We start from the raw sequence: 20,566 nt of genomic DNA, 5'->3' as shown, positions 1-20,566 counted from the left end.
TGCAACTGTGTGTATCGATATATTTTGATATCGACCGATACTATCGATGTTACAACAGCTGTACAGAAAATTGTAAACAAAATGGACGCAAGTGAATTCTATCAGTAAAAATAAGAATATCAATATTATTAATATGCAGTCTGATCAAAATGATGCTGCACTCAACACAGAGGAGCCCACTAAACTGGTTTTTAAGAAAACGCACCGCAAAAACCTAAGGCGACGAGAGACTTCCGATGATGAAGAGAAAGGCGAAGAGTGAGTAAACTGCAATATTATTATTGGCATGTGTTATTAAACCGAATTATATTTGCAACTAGATTGATGCTAGATGAGATTAAGGAACGACAACGTTTGCGTGAGCGTCCGAATGGCGTCAGCCTTATGGGCCTTGCACTAGGTAAAAAGATAGCGCCAGAGGAGGAACTGACCATCAAGGATCCATTCAATGTTAAAATGGGTGGACTTGTTAATATGCAAACACTTAAATCCGGAAAAATGAAAGAATCCGATGATGCCTACGATGTGGGCATTGGTACACAGTTCTCAGCCGAAACAAACAAACGGGATGAAGATGAGGAAATGATGAAATACATTGAGCAGGAGCTGCAAAAGCGTAAGGGCGGCACAAAAGACGACAAGGCAACAGATGCCGCAGACGATAGCTATGTTCATAAATATCTCACGCCTGAAGATGCAGCGCTCTATGCATTACCTGATCACTTGCGTCAGTCGTCGTCCCACAGATCAGAGGAAATGTTATCAAATCAAATGCTGAATGGCATACCCGAGGTAGATCTTGGCATTCAAGCCAAGATACGCAACATTGAGGCAACGGAGGATGCAAAACAGAAACTGATGCAAGATGCCAAAAACAAAAAGGATGGACCCTCGCAGTTTGTGCCCACCAACATGGCAGTAAACTTCATGCAGCACAATCGATGTAAGCCGAATTTTGTCAACAAACAAGTCGTTCAGTACATTTTCTCTATTTTTGCAGTTAACATTGAGGAAAACAATGAACAGCGAAGACGGAAACGCGAAGAAAAAGAAGGCAATAATAAAGCACCGCATAATCAGACCAATCCAAATGGCGTCAAGAGAGCAACAGACGATTATCATTATGACAAGTTCCGAAAGCAATTCCGTAGATATTGAGTTGATAAATAAAACGTTAACATATTTGAGTACTGATTTTTATTTATACTAAATGCAATCCAAGATAAACAGCTCTTAAATATAAATTCATCCAATGATAGTGTTGCCTGAAAGCATAGAGAAAATGTATATTAATTACACATGTTAAAACAAGCTTTTAAATTTATTGTGATTAACGTTCAGTAAGAGAAAAATTGATTTCATAGCAACGCATGACTGAAGCTCAATGAGATTCCTACTCATAAAATCATCACTAGCAGTTAACAGTATAAAATCAAGAAATAAAACACACCTTGTAAACTGGACTCCATGTATGTACGTGTTTCTGTATCAAACTGAAAAATAGAACAAAATCCTCGGTTAGACTAGGAATTTCTTTACAGTCGTAAATTAGCTTAGTATATTTAGTCAGAATGAGATTTAATTAATTTCATAGCAACGCATGACTGAAGCTCAATGAGATTCCTACTCAATAAATCATCATGAAATGGATAACAAAAAACAAACTGAAGAATACGCACCTTTTGTATGGAAAGATAGACACAAGCCAAATTTATTAAACTGCAAATACAAAAAAGAAGTTTAATAAAATGTATAAGACATGGATATTTTATTTTACCTTTTCTCCAAAGCATTGATTAATAGACCTGGAAACAACTAAAAAGAATAAAAAAAGAATACAAAATTAACAGCAAACAAAATTCGTTGTTGTATTGAGTTGTTTTTTGTTTTCTTTATTATACCCATACAACATTGAAACGTTCATCTTCGCTCTATATTGTGTCAGCGCTTATTATTTTGTTTTAAGGACAAAAATTCTATTGTGTTGTAATTTAAAACGCGATAAACGTTCCCATATTTTTTTGCATGTTTATATGATGCCGATCTTGTTGGCGATATCGAGAGCATCGTAGTCCCGCGCTAGGCGCACATAAGCCTTCTTCTGACCATCGGGTCTGATCAGAATGTTAACCTTAGCCACCTTGATGTCGTAAAGCTTACGAACGGCGGCACGCACATGATTCTTGTTTGCGCGCAGATGTGTGAGGAAGACCAGAGTGTTGTTGTCCTCGATCTTCTTCATGGCTGCTTCCGTGGTCAAAGGATATTTGATGATGTTATAAGCATCCATACGGTTCCTGGTGGGCACCGACTTCCTTGGGTACTTGGGGTTGCGGGGCAACTTCAGCGTGGTTGGACGACGGAAGTGCACATTGGTGCGGATCTTGCGTGTGCGTGTGCCAAATGCACCCTTTACGATCTGTTGAGAATCCAAGTGATTTAGTAACCCCAAACATGTTGCAGGTGTTTTTAGCTCACCTTGGTCTGCACCTTCTTTGCGTTCAACAAAGCAACAGCCTTTGCCTTAGCTGTACCCTTGGTGGGCTTAGCACCAGCCTTCGCGGCGGGTTTCTTGCCCTTTGCAGCAGCACGTGCCTTAGCCGAGAGCTTGGACAGCACCGACTGGGGCTTCTTGCCAGCAGCAGCCTTCTTGGTAGCGAGCTTGGCCTTGGGTTTGGTGACTGGCTTCTTCAGTGCGGGCTTCTTGGTAGCGCCAGCAGCTGGCTTCTTAGCCGAACCAGCAGCTGCAGCAGGCTTCTTGGCGGGAGCAGCTGCCTTCTTGGCGGGAGCAGCTGCAGGCTTAGCTGCAGCTGGTGCCTCCTTCTTGGCAGCAGCTGGGGCTGCCGCGGCAGCCTTCTTCTGCTCTGGCTTCTTATCGCCAGCTGGCTTCGCTGTAAAGATAAAATCACACTAGTAAACAGAGCTCGAAAAAGTTGGGTTATACACGACGGAGGCAACGTTGGATTTAGCGGATAAACTGAGCCAACACTAATTTTATCAAGAGAACCATGCGAAACTTTAATTAAACGCGCATTGTTCTCAGATTAAACACTTGACAAGTTGCACATCCATTGTGTACTATATTTAATGGTGAGTCGCAGCCACACCGCACGTGGCGTAAATATGGCAAGATATTTGACAGTAATTTTGCGTTAAAAATTACGTTAAACACATTTTATCACATTGCTATGATTTGCACTTGCTTTTGCCTTGTTTATGGTAATAAATTCACATATTTTCAGTGTATTTTTATATGAAAAATCCTTACCGGATTTCTCGGTTGGCTTTTTAGGTGGCATTTCTACGAGAAAAAGAAATGAAAAGGAGAAATAATGGGCATTGTCAAATGAGCGGAAGCAGATTTTGACAGCAGCGCTGCCAGATTTTTGTGTTAATGGCAACACCATTCAGCGCGCAGTGGCAATAATGTGCCAATTTGTAATGGTGGCAACGCTGAGTAATAAATGTGACAACACTGTTTTTTAAATATTACAATTATATGTACATATATTTAGTAAACATAAAAATATGTAAGCTTTGCTTTTTTTGTGTTTCTATAAATATAAAATTTTAACTAGGTGAAAAAAAATTCATGTGCTGCTGCGATATAAATTATATAATGGGAATTATATAGAAAATGAAAAGCTACATATTCTTATTGTTTAAAAATATTCCATCTAATAACTTGAGATAATTCGCGGACTTTTCAAAATTAAACCAGATTTTATTCAAATTTTAGTTTGTAGACTTCTTAGTGTGGTAGATATGGCAACGCTAAGCATAATAGAATTTGGCAGCACTGTTTCGATTTATTTTTAAAATATGTGTTTTAATGGAGCGCAGATAATACAATTGAATATGGAGTTAATTAAAAATAAGAATAATATGTAAACTTTAGCACAAATCAACAAGCACAACCACTTTTTTGTTTGCGAGAGGCGCCGCTAAAGTACCTGCGTAAATCTATAAAGTAAAATATTAATAACAATTTTGATTAAAGTGATTTTGTAAAGAGCTTTACCAAATGTTTGAGATTTGTCTGTTTGTACTGGTTGTTGCGTTGCTGTTGCGTTTAAAGCTTTCAATTGTTGTAGCACGTTTGTTTGGAAAGCAAGCGCAGCCAAACGTTGAAAGAACTCTGTGATTTTGTATCCAGAACGTGCTGAAACAGACCAATATTCGGCTTGCAACTCGCTGGCTGCCCCTCCCGCCACACGTTCCATGCTCATAAACTCCTCCTTTGTCTACGGATAACTTATTAAAAGCAAACACAAATAAATAATCCATTGTCGGTGCTCACCAGCAGATCAGATTTTGTGCCCACCAAAAATATCAGCGGCTGCTGTCCCGTGTTGTAGTTGAGGGCATTAGCTAGCCATCTCTTGGCAGAGTTGAGGCTCTCCCGCTTGGACATGTCATAGGTGGCAACAATGACTGCGAACCCAGAAGAGACATTACTTAAGAATTGAGGGAATTGAGGTTCTTACGCACCATTTGCATTGCGATAATAGGCTCCCGCTATACACTTAAAACGCTCCTGACCCGCTGTGTCCCACCTGTAGAAGGAACTTAAGGAAATTCGAGTTGCAACCCGTTTGCTTCATACTTACATCTCTAGGCTAAAATTGTGTCCGAGTATGTTAAAGTTTTCCAGCTCAAAGTCTACGCCAATGGTGGCTTTATAGTTGGATTGGAACTTGTCATAGCAAAAGCTGTTTGAAATAGTTAAATAACGAAATTCTAGAAGAAAGCAATACATTCTTTTGCAGTGTGCCTTGGGTTTGAAACATGCATACCAAGCAGTGGACCCAGTTTTTCACTCACCGATTCACTATGGCCGTTTTACCCACGGCACAGTCACCCACGAAGATGATTTTGCAGGGTCGCAGCTTGGATTTGCGGGGTAACTCCAGATGATAGCGCAATTGTGGCGCAAAATCCTTGTCCCGGCTGTAAGGTGTCTGGGCGGTGTTGTAGGCAGGTGGCAGGTGACGTAGGTGTGTACGTGGATCGTAGAGGGTGACAGTGGGTGATGCGGGCAAAAGCAGATTTTGACGCAGTAGATGAGGCATGCTGAACGTTGCGATTCCAACTGACAGACGGTGTCAACAAATAGTGGAAAATCATGAAAATCATGTCACCACAAAACCGCGATGCCGCTTGAACTTGGTTAGCTATCAGGTGGCGCAAGGTGCTGGCTTTGTATGCAAATGCCGAGACAGTCGATATCGGAGCCTCCAATGGGGTTGGTTGGTTGATAACAAGCCAAGGGGATTTGTCAAACTACATTTAACATCGACAGTACGGAAACTTTTTTATTTTATCTAAAGTTTATTGCATGGTTGTTAGTTTCTCGCCGCGTGGATACCCAAAGTTCCCCACGCTCTTGACCTGCTGCTGCAGCGTTGGCTCCAGGCTGAGAGCTTTATAGATTGCACGCTTTAATTGCCTGTACTGAAAATGAGGTGGAAAGGGCATGTCTTCAAAGGACAGCATAAGCACTTGACCCGCCTCGTTGCCAACCGCCAGGGATCGACCACAATGCGCAAAACTGTGAAATAAGTTTAAACATGACAAACGTCTTTGGTGCCTAAACTACAGCAAAAACACACCGAAATGTTGTGTAACAGATCTTGGCATCAATTGTGGTGGATGAGACCGGCTTAAGTGTGCTATAGCGCAGATCCCAGATGTCCACAGTGGTGTGGCTTAACGACACCAAGATGGTCGAGTGCGTGCGACTCCACCGAGCACAGTGCACCGGCGACAGATGATGCAACAGTGTAATCACTGGTGAAATGATTCCGGATAACCAAATGCGAATGCACCTGAAAGAAAGCAGCAAGAACAAATAAGATACCAATTCTAAAATGATCCCTCATTCTTTATGCATATCGACTGTTACCAATCGCTGCCGCAGGTAAGATACAGCTTAGGCGACCAGGGTGAGAAGTCCAAGCAAACGGCGGGCGATTCGTGCACTTGACGCAGTTCCAGATGTTGTAATGGATAGTTGGTGGAGCACTTAAAAAGCGTCCCCTCATCAGTAAGCACATAGTAAATGTCCTTCTGCAGCGGATCGAGCATCAGTTCCATACACTGCGGATGCCGATTTGCCAGAAGTGGAGCACGCTGTGCGGGTCGCTGCACCGTAATCCCCTCCAGCTCACCCTCGGAACGCTGAAAATGCTGATGTTCAAAGCCCAGTAAATATGGGCTATTGATCAGTTGATACTTGGTGACGGCGCCCGACAGTGATGCGGCTAAAAAGGGTGTAATGCCAGCATAATCGCCACCCAGAGTCACATCGCCATCACTGCGTGGTATCCATTGAATGGCTGTCACGGGCTTAAAGTGCGGAGAGCTGTTGCGCTGCGACATGGCCAGAGGTGGTTGCTCCGGCTGTGAGATGTCGCGCACCTCAGTGTTACCATTTTGCAGGCCAATGGCCAGTAGTTGTGGCGCTGATGGCGAGAATTGCACTGTGACCACGGGCACTTTATAGTTATAGCAACGTTCCGGATTGACTGGGTTCTTAATGTTCCACAGGTAGACGTAGCCACGACGAGAGCCAGACGGCATGTGCGAAAATGTATAAATGCCATAGGAGACTGCCATAATGTCACCATTGTTCGGGCAGAAGCTAATGCTCGTGACAGCTTGACGTACTCTGGACGCGTTAGATGGCGAGCTTAGACGCCAGAGCAATCTTAGACGGTACTTGAACTGCACGTCCTCGGCGAAGGGATCGGGTGGCGTCATGTTTCGAAAGCGTCGCTGCTCCGGTTCAAAGACATTACTGGCGAGGATGCGCATGGTCAGCATAAGAGCGAGTTTAAAGCTGGGCAAGCTATTAATGGCCTCAAACTGATCCACACCGCCCACTTTATATGTGGTCACTTGCATCTGTTGCTCGCCTTGCACCTGCACACTCTTAGTGGAAGCTTCCAGATCCTTATACGTATCGAACATCTCAAAATTCGACACATAGGAGCCCACATGATCTGTGCACAGACGCTCCGTGTTGACCAGTCGCGACTTTTTGAGCGCCGTCATCGTCTGGGTGTCGGCATCGACAGTGCGTCGGGATTTATCTGTGCCCGCCAAGAGCTCGTCGTAGCGCTGATTGTCTGCGAGAACCAGACGACCCTCGTCGCCGTCCAGCTCGGCGGTCATGCTGGAACGCTCAAAGAGCACGACAAGAGGCGTCTTGCGTAGTAAGACCTTGATAAACGGCGTGGCTGGAGACTTTGCTGACTTTGGAGTACGATGAGCAAATCGAATTGTTGAAGGATGAGTGGGCAGCTTGTCTGCATCCAGCTGCAGCTTGTACAAATTGATCTAAAAGATGGTTCATAATTAGGTGAGTGCAAGTACAAGTGCTACTCCACGAACTCACGCCTAGTGCAATGTCGTCCAAGGAAGCTCGCATAACACACTTGGTTCGATATTCGGGAGTACGCAGCTTTTGCAGTTGCATTTGCTGCTCATCCGAGGTCGTTGACTTCATTAGTGGGTGGTTGCGTATCAGCTGACTCAACTGCTGGAAGTCCGCATTACGGTAATCCTGTCTCAATATCCTCGACATCTTTAATTGTTTAATCGTTGTTTTAGCTGTGTCACAAATTTACTTTGGAATAGACTGAAGGCCTCATTGCAATAAGAAATTGTATTCGTTATTTCAATAAAATAAGCGGGCTAGTTGATATGACAACATTGCTTATCAAAACCAAGGGCCTGTTGTCATGTGATAATTGTTGTTTATATGCGCATAAATATTTGAAAACGCGCGCAAAATACTCAAGATGGTCAACCTAAGAATGCAATTATCGATTGGCACGTGCCATAATTGAAGCCTATCGAATTTAATTACCTAGCTGATCAACACTGGCATTTACCGTATCTTTTAAAGTTTTGCCAGTTCGTTGTACGCGTTGTGAAAAAAGTCGCAATTGTGCCAAAAAAGTGTATATATATATTTAAATTTGTGATTATGGTGATTTGCATGCAGACTAAGCTGCTTTTTGTAAATAATAAAATAACTTCCGCGATCGGAGTGCAAGAACAACAATCAAACAAACTTACGCACGCTTTTCATTGTTGGTGCTATGACCCGCCATAGAAAAAGTTTCGTTGAAATTTTTAGCAATTTACCTGTTACGCCGCATTCATACATATATATGAATGTACATATTATATATGTATGTATATGTCTGTGTATATAAAGGGTCTTTAATTCCGCCACAAGTTGAAAAAGAAGTTGTCTTATGATAATTTGTCTTTATGCTTCGCTACGCTGATTCGGTTAATAAACAAGTTGCTGTGTAGTGGAACATCGCACGGACGCGTCGGGGGCGGCGATAGTGAAGTTGGCAGCGGCAACGAAGCAAGTGCAATATGTCAAATAGACAGAGACAAGCAGCGAAGAAGAATAAGCAGATTTCCGCATGAGGGCCAAATAGCAGAAACTTTGCCGCATTGCATGTTGGTCAGTCGGCAGTCACTAGCAGTAGGAAAAACTAAACTCGTCGACGCTCACGATACAAAACGCATCAAGCGTAAAGCAATACATGTGCAAGCAAACATAATGCAATGCAGAAAAAACAACAACGCCATTTCATTGCGTGCATTATGAACTTTGCACGGGAAAGCAGTCCGTTGTTACACTTTTGGGTTAAAAAGCAACAACAACAATCACAAATGGCGGACAGTGCAACGCTGCACTCGACGTCGACGCCGCGACACAACTCAGTGCACACTGCTTTAAAGTGCCATATCTGACAAATGTACACACAAAATGCGAAATTTTAAAAAATTATTGGTGTTTTATATTTGATGCTAACTTGAGCAAATGTAAGTAACTTATAATAACTTTTTTATTTTGGCGGCAAGGGTGTCAATTGACATTTGCTATTAAATGCCGTTAATGGTGTTAGCAATGATAGTCAAAATCAATAAGCCTTTAATTGCTTGAATTTAACGATGATCGTCCACACCCCGCACATCATAAAATTTTACGGCTACAAGTTCATCTACCATTCCACCTGACCTGTCCTTGTCTATGTCGTTTGTTTGACCGTTTTACGTTTGTTCATATCGCTTTTACACCTGTCTTATGCTTAGACTGGCCCCAATGTGCGCTGGGCGCTGCCATCGCCAACGCCAAAGCAGCGACGTTACCGTCGTCGTTGGGTGTAACATATTTTCTTTTTTTAACTTCTTTCCCTCTTTTTTTTTTGTCGATTCCAGCTACGCCGAGCGATACCGCCGCACATTTAAGCCATGCTCACAAAACCGACTTTTATTCGTTAATTAACCGTCGTGGGGCGCAGAAGTGCCAGACAGCGCGAAACCAGCTTAACGGAAGTCCACAGCAGACACATAAGACAGACACTCTTAAGCAGAGCTTTTGCGGAAACTTGCTGTGAGGGCGCAAAGAAGTGACTTCATTTGGAGAGCACATCACAGCACCTGTTGTGGCCCTGCACGCTATTGTGGCGCTTTCTGTTTGTCACTGTCTTTGTCTCTGTCGAGCCTTGGCCTCGTGTTGCTTACACTCTTTCACTTCGGTTAACGTCACCGTTGCATGTAGACGCCACGGCACGTGCGCCGTTGCCTCAAACGATTCTTCCTGTTCGCTGCAGTCGATTAAGAGACAGTCGCTCGGTCGCGAGTGCATCTTCGGGAGCTATGAACAAATTGTGCTAGTTATTCTAAATTATTATACAAATTGCAATAACTTCATCTTAAATAGTGTGCTAAATGCTGACAACATTTTGCCATAAAGCAAAACACCCGCATACGAAGCTATTTCAATCAGTGTGATTGTCTTATCAACATCAACAACAACTGTAAGATGTTGTTTTGGAAGCGGCTCTGTCGACACCAAGGCGAGCCACCGGCGGCAGCAACGACGATGACGCCTTCAGCATACAATACATCAGCAACATCAACAACAACAATAACATCAACATCAGCAACATCTTCTGTATCAGTTTCGTCTCGGCCCAGAGGTAAGTTTTGTCTTATATTACATATTTATTATATATGTACATATATATGTACTATATATTTTGATTCAATCACGCCTCTTTAGTTAAAAACGCCCACGCGGCGCCTAAACAAATGTATAAACCATAAATACTTACATACATATGTATATGTATTTGGTAGTTTAGTTTTAGTTTGGATTCGTCGTTTTTATTTTATATTTGTGTTATCGTTGTACACGAAATCCGTTTGCCTTATTTGCATAATTTGCCTCTTAAAATTGTTTCGGTTTCTGTTTTTATTGACTGGTTTATTGATTTTATTTTGTGATTTCGTTCGCTCGCTATTCGCCGTCTTCGTCTACATATCAGACTTACTCCAAGTCTCAGACCTCGTCGGAAACCCATCTTAATTCCCCTTTTCCTCGTTCAAGTCGTAGTTACTAGTCTGTGACTGTCGCGAACGCTTGAAACGCATAATAAATTACTATCAAATTTTATCACCTACAAAAGATGCTGGGTGAGCAGACAAACGCGTAAAGCAGCTCATCCCAATGAGACATAATGAATAATATTTTATATGGATGTTATGTAAATATCGTTTTTTTGTCTTGAGTTAAGTTCTGATTATCCTGGGTGGGTTTTGTGAGTGTTAACTGTCGGTAAAAAGATTTATGAATGAGTTTCCATTGTTTAACATAATTATACATGCATATGTTTTATATATGTTTGAGTTATGTGTCCACACAATCGGTCTTGGATTGGTTTAACAATTTATTGTATACAAGTGTATAGCAATTTCCAGTATTATTCGCGTTCTGCCTTTTAAATTGCAGTATACTCTAGTATAGTCTAATTAGATAGTATACTAAGAAATATTTCATTTAATTAAAAAGTTTTGTTGTTGTATAAACTAATATTCGTAAGAGGTTCATCGAGGTTAATAATGTCGAATAAATTCAAAAATAACATTTTTTGAATTAATTTTTTTTCTGATTTCAAAATATTTATATTTATATTTATCAACTGAAAAATAATTCAGTGACTTTTGTACCTTCATTATTTGTCCCTTTAGTTCACCGCATGTGTCAAGTCTTATTTTCCTCCGATTGAACAAGTGTGGACCACAGTTGTCAATCTTTGGATTGTGGTTTTCTTATTGTCTGATCGTTATACCATAACTTTTGAGCTAACATTCCTTTGCGACCGCCTTCGCTTGGCCCTTGGCGCTGGCCCTTTTTTTTTTAGTCAACATGACTTTGACTTGTGGTAATTTGATGTTAATGACACTCATCAGCAGTGACACAAACAACGAAAAGAAGAGCAAAGTGACATTGACACCGCTTGACTCGCTAGCACACTCTTCCCCAATCTCATTTCCCCTGTGCACGCTTAACATGATTCTACTAGATCGCCGGGCAGCGACATTTTTATGTTGTTTTCTTCCTTTTCCCTCTCTCTATTCCCCTTACAGCTTATAATCGGCTTAGGTATGAGAGAGTATCTTTGGCATGTTGACGGTCTGGAGGTGATACTTTTTGGTTGAGCATTATGCCTTCACATTTGGCTAGGCATTCTTGTTATTAGTTCGTCTCTTGAGTCTTCTGTTTACTGAATCGCCATCAAGTTGCATCTTTTATCGTGCGTCGTAAAATGACTTCGGAACGACAATCGCATAAAAATGAGTGCAGCATTTTGTTGTGACATTTTTATGCTTTTCTCCGTAGCTGAGTTTTTTCCTGATTGTTGTTCTCTCTTATCAATGTTATAAAATAGTTGTAGTCATAATGCGATGATGCGATTTGACAATGCTGCTTAAGCTACAGTCGAAGAACCGATCTTAAAATCTATAAGTCTCTATCTCTCTCTCTCTCTGTCATACTCTTCCTATCTCTTAGTCCTTACCTTGTAAATTGTTAATAAATTACAACAAAAAAAAAAAAACAAAAAATTACACCAAAAAATATGAGCAAAAAATCGTTCGCAATGCCAAAAGCTGCACTTACACCATCATTATCAGCTTGTAAATAAAAAGACTTTATCAATCGTTAAGCCAGAGGCGCTGGCATCAACCGCTATCAAGTACACCCAATTGGGAGCATTAAGAGAAGAGAGCAAGCAATTGTGGCCTGCAACCAACTATCTCACCTAATAACATAAAAGTTATCGAAATACCGAAAGACGAGACAAGACTGCAGTCTGAAGAAAAAGGGACGAGGTTTATGAAGCAGTGTGGGGGTCTTGGGATAAGTACAAATATTTTTATTTATGATTTTACAGATCAGCATATTGCTCAATAATTTTTACCGATCCGAGCCAACAAAATAACTTTTAAATTATAATGCCCGTCCCTCCGCTTGCAAAATCGCTTCCCAAAACTGAGATTTAAGTGCGCCAATTTTGAAATTATTGGCGGCTGCGTATGCAGATAATCGTGACCTGGTGCTCCACACACAAATACACATATAAAGATGCAGTTTGGCGAGGCTTCGAATCCGACATTGACTGCATGCCAATAACTCAGAGCCTGGCCAAATACCACGAGGAGCAACTAAATTGCTGTGTGAAAGATCTTTTTGGGTAGTCGAAGCGAGCGCATCTTTGGGGCATTGTTTTTATTTTACTTGTGATTTGTATATAAAACTTGTATATCATGACCCATTAATTTAATTACTCTATTTGGCATAGTTTTCTTAGACATGAAACTAGCTGGTATGCAGGGGAAAAGATCCGGACTAAGCAGCTACATTACCTGTATTATATTCGCAACTATTTGGGGCAGCGTTAATATTTTCCCATAAATTATGCGAAGCCAAGAGAAAATTACTTTAAAATTTATGGCGTTCCGTGGGGATCTTTTAAAGTCGCCTCGATACATCCCTTCGTGTATCTTTACACGCAGATGTTGCCCTTTTATTTTCGCGATTTATGTGCAGGCTGTGAGAACAGGTAAACAGGCTACACACACTCTGCGAGTAGAGGTTCTGGTGGCTTATGCTGGATGCCTCTTCCTCATTCTCCTATAGGGGGCAGTGATATTCGCGAAATAACGTGTTTCAACTGTTGTCTGCAGCAAGTGGGCGGGCCAATCGGTCTGGGAATTTCGCACGATTGATGATCGACTCAATGACTGACTGACGGACTGACGGATCCACGGACAGCGAAACGGACCAACAAACGAAAACCCGGGCAGACAGACAGGCACATCATCTGACAGTTACGTTGACGCCGGCCTGTCACCGCTTTGACATAGCCATTTATGTAATTATACACACACTCTTCGCATCAAACCGTCCCTCCCCATCACACATTCGCCGCCCATATCACAAAGCGATCGCGATCGCACAATATCCCACACCAAAAGAAACCGGGCTTGTAATTATTTTCTACTTAATCTTCATCACATGCTCAACATGTCGAAAAGTTAAGCGAATCGACGCGATGCATTCAACAACAAAAGTTCACCAGAGAAAAAGGAGAAAAGAGAAGAAACTAAAAGAAATTTGTTAGTGTTGGTCTCTCCATAGTGGCGTCGTTGCATTTCTTGCATATCGATTGGGTCATACTTAATATGGCCAACTTAACATATTTGCCAAATTCTTTTTAAAAACAATTATATCAATGTATATAGAGCTATTTGTCTCGGATCACTGACTAAACTGTCAAAGCCCATTTCAAATAGTAAGATCGACAGCTATATTTAATTACCACTTACAATAATTTATTATATAAATTATTTGAAAATTAGTTTTCAGTGTTTATTACTGTTTAAACTACCTACAATGACTGTTTGAAGTTTCGACTCGACCATTTTTACACAACATAGTTGAGATCTCATCGTTGGACTGTTTTAGAATTTCAGCTCGAACTATCTTAAATCACACAGTTAGTTAGTAATTAAATAATTCAATGTTTCATTTGTCTAAATGACAAAAAATGTCATTGCAATTTATGTAGTTCTATTTTTATGGTGATGAGACTTTATTATCAAGAAGTCTAATTTACGGTAGACCGTGTATTACTTGCGTTATGAAAACAAAAGTCACGTAATCGACAAATCACGGTAAATAATCACCAAATCGTGATTTGTGCTCTCTTCTACGCATCGCTGCCTATGTTAGAGGCACGTACAATGAGACCAAAAGTGAAAATAAAATTATATATACAAATATATATGCTTGTGTGATTGCATATTCTGACATGGCAAAGATCTTGGTAGATTCTCCACTTTCGCATTCACAACGTCCCCTTACCCACTCGAATTGTAGCTTTTCTTAGGGATATATATCAGGTGTTTAAAAAACAATTGCTTGCAGAAGAAGCCGGTAACTGAACTTCCAGTGACAACTATCGACTTTTAAAGTTTTATTGCTATTTATTTCGGTTTAAATAAAACCATGTAATTAAATTTAGCACGTAAGACAATACATTTCTTTGTAATGAACATACACGTAACAAAATATGAAGGCTTATAAATCACGGTCATATATATATGGTAGTCCTTTCCATAACTGTTGGCACTGCAAATAATGAGGCCACGCCCATGCTGTACACTGAGACAAAGCCGTGATTTTGGAGAAACTTGGCTCTGTTATGAGTTCTCGTACCACTGTTCGTTCCGAGTTTGAGGCCACACTGATTTTGTGTCATATAAACCTGTAAGCGAAGATTATGTTACCAGAATTAATTGCAGCGAAGGTGAAGGTAAAACTGGAACTGAAAGTCAACGCGATACTAACTCCCCCAGTTCCACATCCTGGCCCTTGTTGTGTTCTTCTTTACTGTTCCTTCCTTCGTCACCTGACAACAGCACGTGCTACAGCTGCCGTTGTCTGGCAAAGTTGTGTGTCTGTGTCTCGACTGACTTTTCGCTTGGTAATTTTGATAATTTAATTGAAAAATTATAGGTTTACTTCGTGTTGAAGCCTTAAAAATGTTCTTCCAATGGCACTTAAATTAATTTTATTCACTTATCCACAACCAGTTCGCCCTAAAGTATTTCATTTATTCATTTAAATTGTGTTTGATACTGTTTGTCTGCAGGTGTCATCAGATGTTAAGGGAAATTAATAAAACATTGCTTTAATATGGAGAAGCAAAAAAAAGTCACAATATTTTTGCGGAAAGTACTTCCATTTATGAAAATTATGGGAATGTAACATAGTTCTTTAGAGTTGTGAAAGTCGAAATTTTAACTTGAAATATAATTTGAACCTATTACTATTAATTTGTGACTGTTTAAGAGCAAGAGAGATCATTCTCATGTTGAGTTTTATAAGCTATTAAATCTTTTAAAAGGTTATAAAAACTAAGCCAACGATGTACAAAGTTTCTGGATGGCAATCAGTAAATATTTAAATTTTGCTGAATCTTAAATCCATTGCAAATCATGTCAAATCCGTTTAAATTCAGATTGACTTCCAGCAACAACCATTAGCAGATTCATTGCGTATCATAGAGCAAAGAATAATTATAATTTAATGGACCGCTGAGTAGAAATAGTAAAAACTAAAATTGGAAAATAGAAAAATGAGTGTGAGTTGTAAAGACCAGATGGAGATTAACGCTCCAGAGAGCCAGACCGAAATCAACTGAAGTCCTGTCAACTTCCACAACTTCCATTTATGCTATTTTTTACTAACATATCGCGTTCATTTTCTGGGTTTGTCTAGGTGTCGAAGAAAACAATTACCAGACATCGAACAATTCACCAATACACCCTCTGTCTTCCCTTCTTTCCACTCATATCAAATCTGTAGCAGCCGCAGCACATACATTATGTAATCCTTTTTGAGCAGCCTGCAGAAAATAGTAAGCAAAAATTGCTTATATTTATTTTTAACAACATGCATCTTGCATACCGCATCCGTCGTTCAGCTCATCCGACTACCTCGTTCTCTTCTGTTGTTTTCTTGCTTTTATTTTTGTAAATATTCCTTGTTGGTTTTCTCTTTCTGAGTGCTACCATCCAAGGAAGACGCGCAGCACAGCTCAGAGCTAAGCCGATTTCGTGGCATATTTTATGAGCGTCGTCTGCAATGGAAGCAAAATGACCCAATGGAATTTTTGAAACCACCCAAAACTACAAAATACTTATTATTTTCACTTTAGTCTCTTGCGGCAAGTAGTGAATAGTCAGAACAAGTATTATCAAAAATGTCCTGTAGCTTTAACAGTATGAATGTTTTCAAATATTGAATAATTTTGTCACATATTTATAAAACTCTTAACATTTAATTAGTCTAAGAGTAAAGCGCACTCTTACTTTTCAGATAATGTATTGAGAGCAACTGAGTTATCCCATGAATCATTTGAAATATATATATATATGTACTTAGATACATCGGAAGAATAAGTATATTAAGATTGACAGTGGAGTATCTAACTTTTTCGAGAGATTCAATTTGATATTTAGTATCAATTATTCGCTTTAAACGTAAATATAAGTGAGACCTTTGAAGTGGCGTGTAAACATCATTCAGGGGGTTGACTTGCGTTCTTAGCTACCCACTAGAATCAGTTCTGTTGTAGTCTGCTTCCCTTAAAACAAAAGCGAAGGAGGATAAAAGTAACAAGCGTATACCTCACTAACGAAACTAACAGGGGGAAGAATGGAAATACCAACAGCAACCAACAGCGACAGCAAAAAAATGATGAGAAACTTGAGAGTCAAGCACGCAGAAGCTTTAAGCCGCTAAATTGTATCGGATTACAGCAAATTTCAAGCCACGATGCTAAGATTCCTTACCTGTAGGCGGGGCTCAACCTGCTTTTGAGCTTGCTCTCACTTCGGCTCCCTTCCCCGACTTGAACTACGAGTAAAGTAGTGACTGTATATTGTGGACCTCTTTTTTCCTGCAGCTGGTATGCTAATGAAGGTGCTTCAACCGGTGTCTCGCTCTTGTCGTCCTGCTATGAATGCTTTTTAAAATGCTATAGGGCATAGGATGCATTGAAGCAAAGGTTGCCAGCCGGAGATGACACACAAGTGCGACTGAGCCAACTGAACCCGTGAACTCGCGGGGGAGTAGAAGCAGGTTATACATCGTAACTGTTACAGTTACATTTGAATTGTCAGCACGCTTTACGGACATTTAAAAACCAGCCAAACAAGTAAAGGCAATCAATGAAATTACTGATTGATCTCTTTACTCCTGACATTGTACACAATTTGCTTAATTCGAGATCTGCTGTCAATGCCCTTACATTTGCCCCTGTCAAAATGCAGCAATAATAGGATAAGCCGCCGGAATTTCTGCGGTCTTAACAAAATTTAAAACTGTATACTTTATAGGATGACCCGAATACTCGAATTTGTCTTTGAGAAATACTCTACAATGGTGACTGCCAAATTTTGTTTATTATTTTATTACACTAAGATACAAAACAATAAGTTTTTTGAAGTTTCTTGGTCGGATAGAAAATGTTCTTTTTAGTGTTTGATTAAATAGTGTTCACAAATATTTATGAATCGTCTAGAGATCGTCTTCATAGTCAATAATTTTGGTGCTCATTGATTTGCAATATTTTTGGCCTGGCATACAGCAACAGTAATTATTGTTTGAGGCTTTTCAATTGCGTTACCAGCTTCGTTCTCAACTACATGTACACCTACAGGTTTAGCTGCAAGTTCAAGCGCGGAGTCAGTCACCATCAGGTGAGAATATAATAGCGCAATCGTGAGATGCGTGACTGCAATTGCCTCTACGCCTGCCACTAACTATGCACGCTGGAACCTAATATTAGTATACTGCGATACAAATAAACGAAACGAAAGAGCGGCAATGCACTTTTGACCAAAGATACCCCGTGAGTTGAGCGACAAAAGCTTATTATAGCTTGCTTAATTTGAAGAAGCTTGATTGGTTTGATGATTGCTTTGCCCCACTGTTTCGTGGTATGGTCGAGGATGTGATGGGTGTCTGGTTGTTGACCAGCGACCACTGCCCAGCGCCCAGCTGATAGGCAACCCAACAAACAGATAATAACGTTCCACTGCCTGAGTCGAATACAGACCTGGTTGGCCTTTGACTGGCTAACGCACACTGCATTGAACTAACTTCATTATAAGAAGTAGGTTTTAAAACTTTTACTTGCTACAGACTCGATTCCTGTTTTGATGGAAATAGAATGGGATGACTGAGAAATGCGTTGGAAAATTCGAAGAGAAAGTAGGGAATTTGAGTAGAATAGTCTGCGGTTGCTGTTTAATTATAAATTACAAGTTTTTGGTAAGAAAGGATCTTGGGCAACGCTTTTCCGGAAAATTAAAAGTTTTGCTTCCAATTTGTAGTTTGGTTTTTCCTTTTTAACGAAATGTGATATGTGGGAACATTTGGCATTTCAGAATGTACACATAATTTGCAACGTGCATGCAACTTTTTTAAGTTTTAAATGAATTTGTTTCATGATATGCAGTGAAAAAGGAAAACAGAAACTTTTCGTCAGCCCTTAACTTATGCCAATATTATGTACCTATTCATTTATACGCGACAACATTTGTTGTTATATAAATAAGAATAAGAGTGGTACCAATAAAAAAGTACCTTAAAGATTTTGTGTAGCCAACATCTTTTAGCTTAAACAATATCAAGCTGCAAAGCCATAAAATCAAAATCTCTATTAAATTTTTTTTTGCGTAACAATCACCCAAACGATGAAAAGTCGTGCAACTTTTGGCATGTATTAAACATATGATATTTGCTTGTGGCCCCGCGGGTGAATTTCCTGTCTAGAGCAAATGGCAAACAAAAGCGAGAAGAAAATGCGTTAACCGAAGGCAGGAGTCAGCTCCCAAGACCCAGCCTCTGGTCCAGAATGCTGTAAAAGACGGGACTTTGCTAATAAAATAAGTCCGTGCAAACGTGCAGCGTTTCTTTACCTTCATTTTCCCATTGCGTCTTTTTCGTTGCTTCTGCTGTTGCCTGTGGCCTGTAAATTTGAACGCCTCGTGCAGACATAAATTGTGTGTTAAATACATTTTATGCGTTTTCTGCAAAAGGGCTCCACAGGCAAAAGTTGCCAACTTTGTAAAAGTCAGTCGACTGAAAGCACAATCAAGGTCAGACCAAACGATGTCGTCTTCTTCCTTGTTGACGTTGACTGCCTTGGGGCCGAGACGCACAAACGCTTCATATGATGTATGGCAACAACAGCAGCAGCGTCAACAGCAACGGCAACGCGTAACACGTTACGTATTAGAAACGCACGTATTGCTTCTAGTGGAAGTGGAAGTGCCCGGGCTTCCTTAGCCGCGTTCCTCGTCTTGGGCCTTCATGTTTGTAATCCTTTAGTTGTTCCTTTTATAGCAGTCAAGCCATAAGAGGACTGAAGTTGGGGAGACGTATGAGCTTAGCTTGGAGCTGGAGCACCAGCTGCGTATACACATGTTTGTGTCACATTTGGACTACTATACATATTCCAATGTGAGTGTGTGTTTGTGTGGGTGTATCTGTATCTGTATGCGTGTGTGTTTTTATTCTCTTTACTCCATGAGTTTGGCATTTCCTTTGTGAATTATAAAGAAATTTGTTGTTACTCGCTTTGGTTTGTTGTACAAAGCTGTGCGTTCCGTATTACACTGGGTATGGCGATGACGTGTCGAGTAGTCCATTCAGGCTGATAGTAAAGCTGCGAATTTTCTGTGCATACTTTTGGGAGTTGTGCGACAAGTTGTTTTTGAACATGTTTAACTTCAAATGACACTTGCTGAAGATTGGATTAAATACGAAACAGATAACAGTAACATAACAATGTTAAGTTACAAATCAATGCTCAGAGAAAGTTCATCAAAGTTAAGTTGCTCTGCAAACTTTAAAATAGTACTTATGACTATTTCTTAGATTCTGGGAAGCTCTAAAGTAAGCTTACCGAAATCAAACTACGCTTGTCACCGTTTTGGATGCTCACCCTTCGCTTCGCTTTTGTGGCGTCACTTGTTTGAATTCCGCTCATTGATGGCTGCCTTAATGCTTAATGGCATCTTAGTCGTCGGCTTTGGCTTATGTGTTGAATTCCATTTTAATTTTTTGTGAATCTCGCTTCCTTTTCATTTTAATTTTTTTAACTGCGCGTAGTGTTTAATTACCAGCATTTCCAGCATTTCGTTGGCGTCACTGATGAGGCAGCTACGGGTGCAGCTCCAAGTTAAATAAAAACGCCCTTGTGTTGATTCATACAGTTTACAGTTGAACACAACCAGGGAGCACTTTGAAGTGTGATTCCATTTAAATTCAACTTTAACGTAAATTCATGACAGACGATGACAATGCACGATGAGATAGTGTTAGACTGCTAGATACTCTCAGATGAGGCTTAGTTAAATTGAAAGATGCTTTTCTTAAATAGAGACATGTTTACCTCTTTGATCTTACAAACTCGTTATTATGGACAGCTTATCATCACCAATCGACTGTTGCTTTCTTTAAAATCAACACACAAAATCAGGTTAAGAAACTAAGCTTCTACATTTTTTTTAATATTGTTCGGTATAATTAAAGAATAATAAAAGAATAAAGCAATCAATCAAATCAATTGTCAAAATACCATATATATTGATTAGGATTGCAATGAAAATT

General features: G+C 40.2%; 5 protein-coding genes and 2 non-coding genes across 10 annotated transcripts in view; 2 read left to right on the top strand and 5 right to left on the bottom strand.

Annotated features, from left to right (window-relative positions):
• Positions 1-48: 48 nt before the first annotated feature.
• On the top strand, positions 49-1,191 carry LOC117570673 (telomere length and silencing protein 1 homolog). The gene is made up of 3 exons (XM_034252470.2): positions 49-258; positions 321-943; positions 1,001-1,191. Exons 1-3 carry the CDS (start codon positions 134-136, stop codon positions 1,156-1,158), a joined length of 906 nt encoding a protein of 301 aa, XP_034108361.1. The 5' UTR covers positions 49-133; the 3' UTR covers positions 1,159-1,191.
• A 137-nt stretch (positions 1,192-1,328) lies between these two features.
• LOC117572825 (small nucleolar RNA Me28S-Am2634) lies at positions 1,329-1,424 on the bottom strand. The gene has a single exon (XR_004572561.1). It is a non-coding gene; the product is annotated as a small nucleolar RNA Me28S-Am2634 (small nucleolar RNA).
• A 132-nt stretch (positions 1,425-1,556) lies between these two features.
• LOC117572824 (small nucleolar RNA Me28S-Am2634) lies at positions 1,557-1,653 on the bottom strand. Its single transcript, XR_004572560.1, has one exon. It is a non-coding gene; the product is annotated as a small nucleolar RNA Me28S-Am2634 (small nucleolar RNA).
• A 206-nt stretch (positions 1,654-1,859) lies between these two features.
• LOC117570670 (uncharacterized) lies at positions 1,860-3,407 on the bottom strand. Its single transcript, XM_034252468.2, has 3 exons — positions 3,269-3,407; positions 2,479-2,891; positions 1,860-2,419 (listed from the first exon to the last, which is right to left on the bottom strand). The coding sequence occupies exons 1-3, from the start codon at positions 3,405-3,407 to the stop codon at positions 2,030-2,032; spliced, it is 942 nt and encodes a 313-aa protein (XP_034108359.2). The 3' UTR covers positions 1,860-2,029.
• Positions 3,408-3,760: 353 nt separating this feature from the next.
• LOC117572534 (ras-related protein Rab-34) lies at positions 3,761-5,147 on the bottom strand. Of its 2 annotated transcripts, none has more exons than XM_034255399.2 (6): positions 4,825-5,147; positions 4,611-4,712; positions 4,492-4,568; positions 4,301-4,434; positions 4,022-4,244; positions 3,761-3,963 (listed from the first exon to the last, which is right to left on the bottom strand). In XM_034255399.2, exons 1-6 carry the CDS (start codon positions 5,070-5,072, stop codon positions 3,905-3,907), a joined length of 843 nt encoding a protein of 280 aa, XP_034111290.1. In that variant the 5' UTR covers positions 5,073-5,147; the 3' UTR covers positions 3,761-3,904. The 2 variants fall into 2 exon arrangements, with proteins under 2 accessions (XP_034111290.1, XP_034111291.1); XM_034255400.2 differs by having other exon boundaries at positions 3,763-3,963; positions 4,492-4,556; positions 4,825-5,128.
• Positions 5,148-5,288: 141 nt separating this feature from the next.
• On the bottom strand, positions 5,289-7,755 carry LOC117572533 (dynein axonemal intermediate chain 4). The gene is made up of 4 exons (XM_034255397.2): positions 7,400-7,755; positions 5,906-7,341; positions 5,613-5,828; positions 5,289-5,551 (listed from the first exon to the last, which is right to left on the bottom strand). The coding sequence occupies exons 1-4, from the start codon at positions 7,586-7,588 to the stop codon at positions 5,332-5,334; spliced, it is 2,061 nt and encodes a 686-aa protein (XP_034111288.1). The 5' UTR covers positions 7,589-7,755; the 3' UTR covers positions 5,289-5,331.
• Positions 7,756-7,920: 165 nt separating this feature from the next.
• LOC117572531 (uncharacterized) overlaps positions 7,921-20,566 on the top strand; it is a 39,962-nt gene continuing 27,316 nt past the window's right edge. For 2 of the 3 annotated variants that reach the window (XM_034255396.2, XM_034255394.2), the window contains exons 1-2: positions 7,921-8,853; positions 9,250-10,013. In XM_034255396.2, coding sequence (XP_034111287.1) covers positions 9,857-10,013 — 157 coding nt within the window. In that variant the 5' untranslated portion in view covers positions 7,921-8,853; positions 9,250-9,856. Of the gene's footprint in view, positions 8,854-9,249; positions 10,014-20,566 lie in introns of those variants that run through there. The other variant, XM_052005285.1, reaches the window with a different exon arrangement.

The sequence above is a fragment of the Drosophila albomicans genome, chromosome 3, assembly GCF_009650485.2.
Source record: "Drosophila albomicans strain 15112-1751.03 chromosome 3, ASM965048v2, whole genome shotgun sequence".
NCBI classification, from domain to species: Eukaryota; Metazoa; Arthropoda; class Insecta; order Diptera; family Drosophilidae; genus Drosophila; species Drosophila albomicans.
The sequence above is the reverse complement of the archived record's forward strand: the minus strand, read 5'-3'. Positions and strand labels throughout refer to the sequence as shown.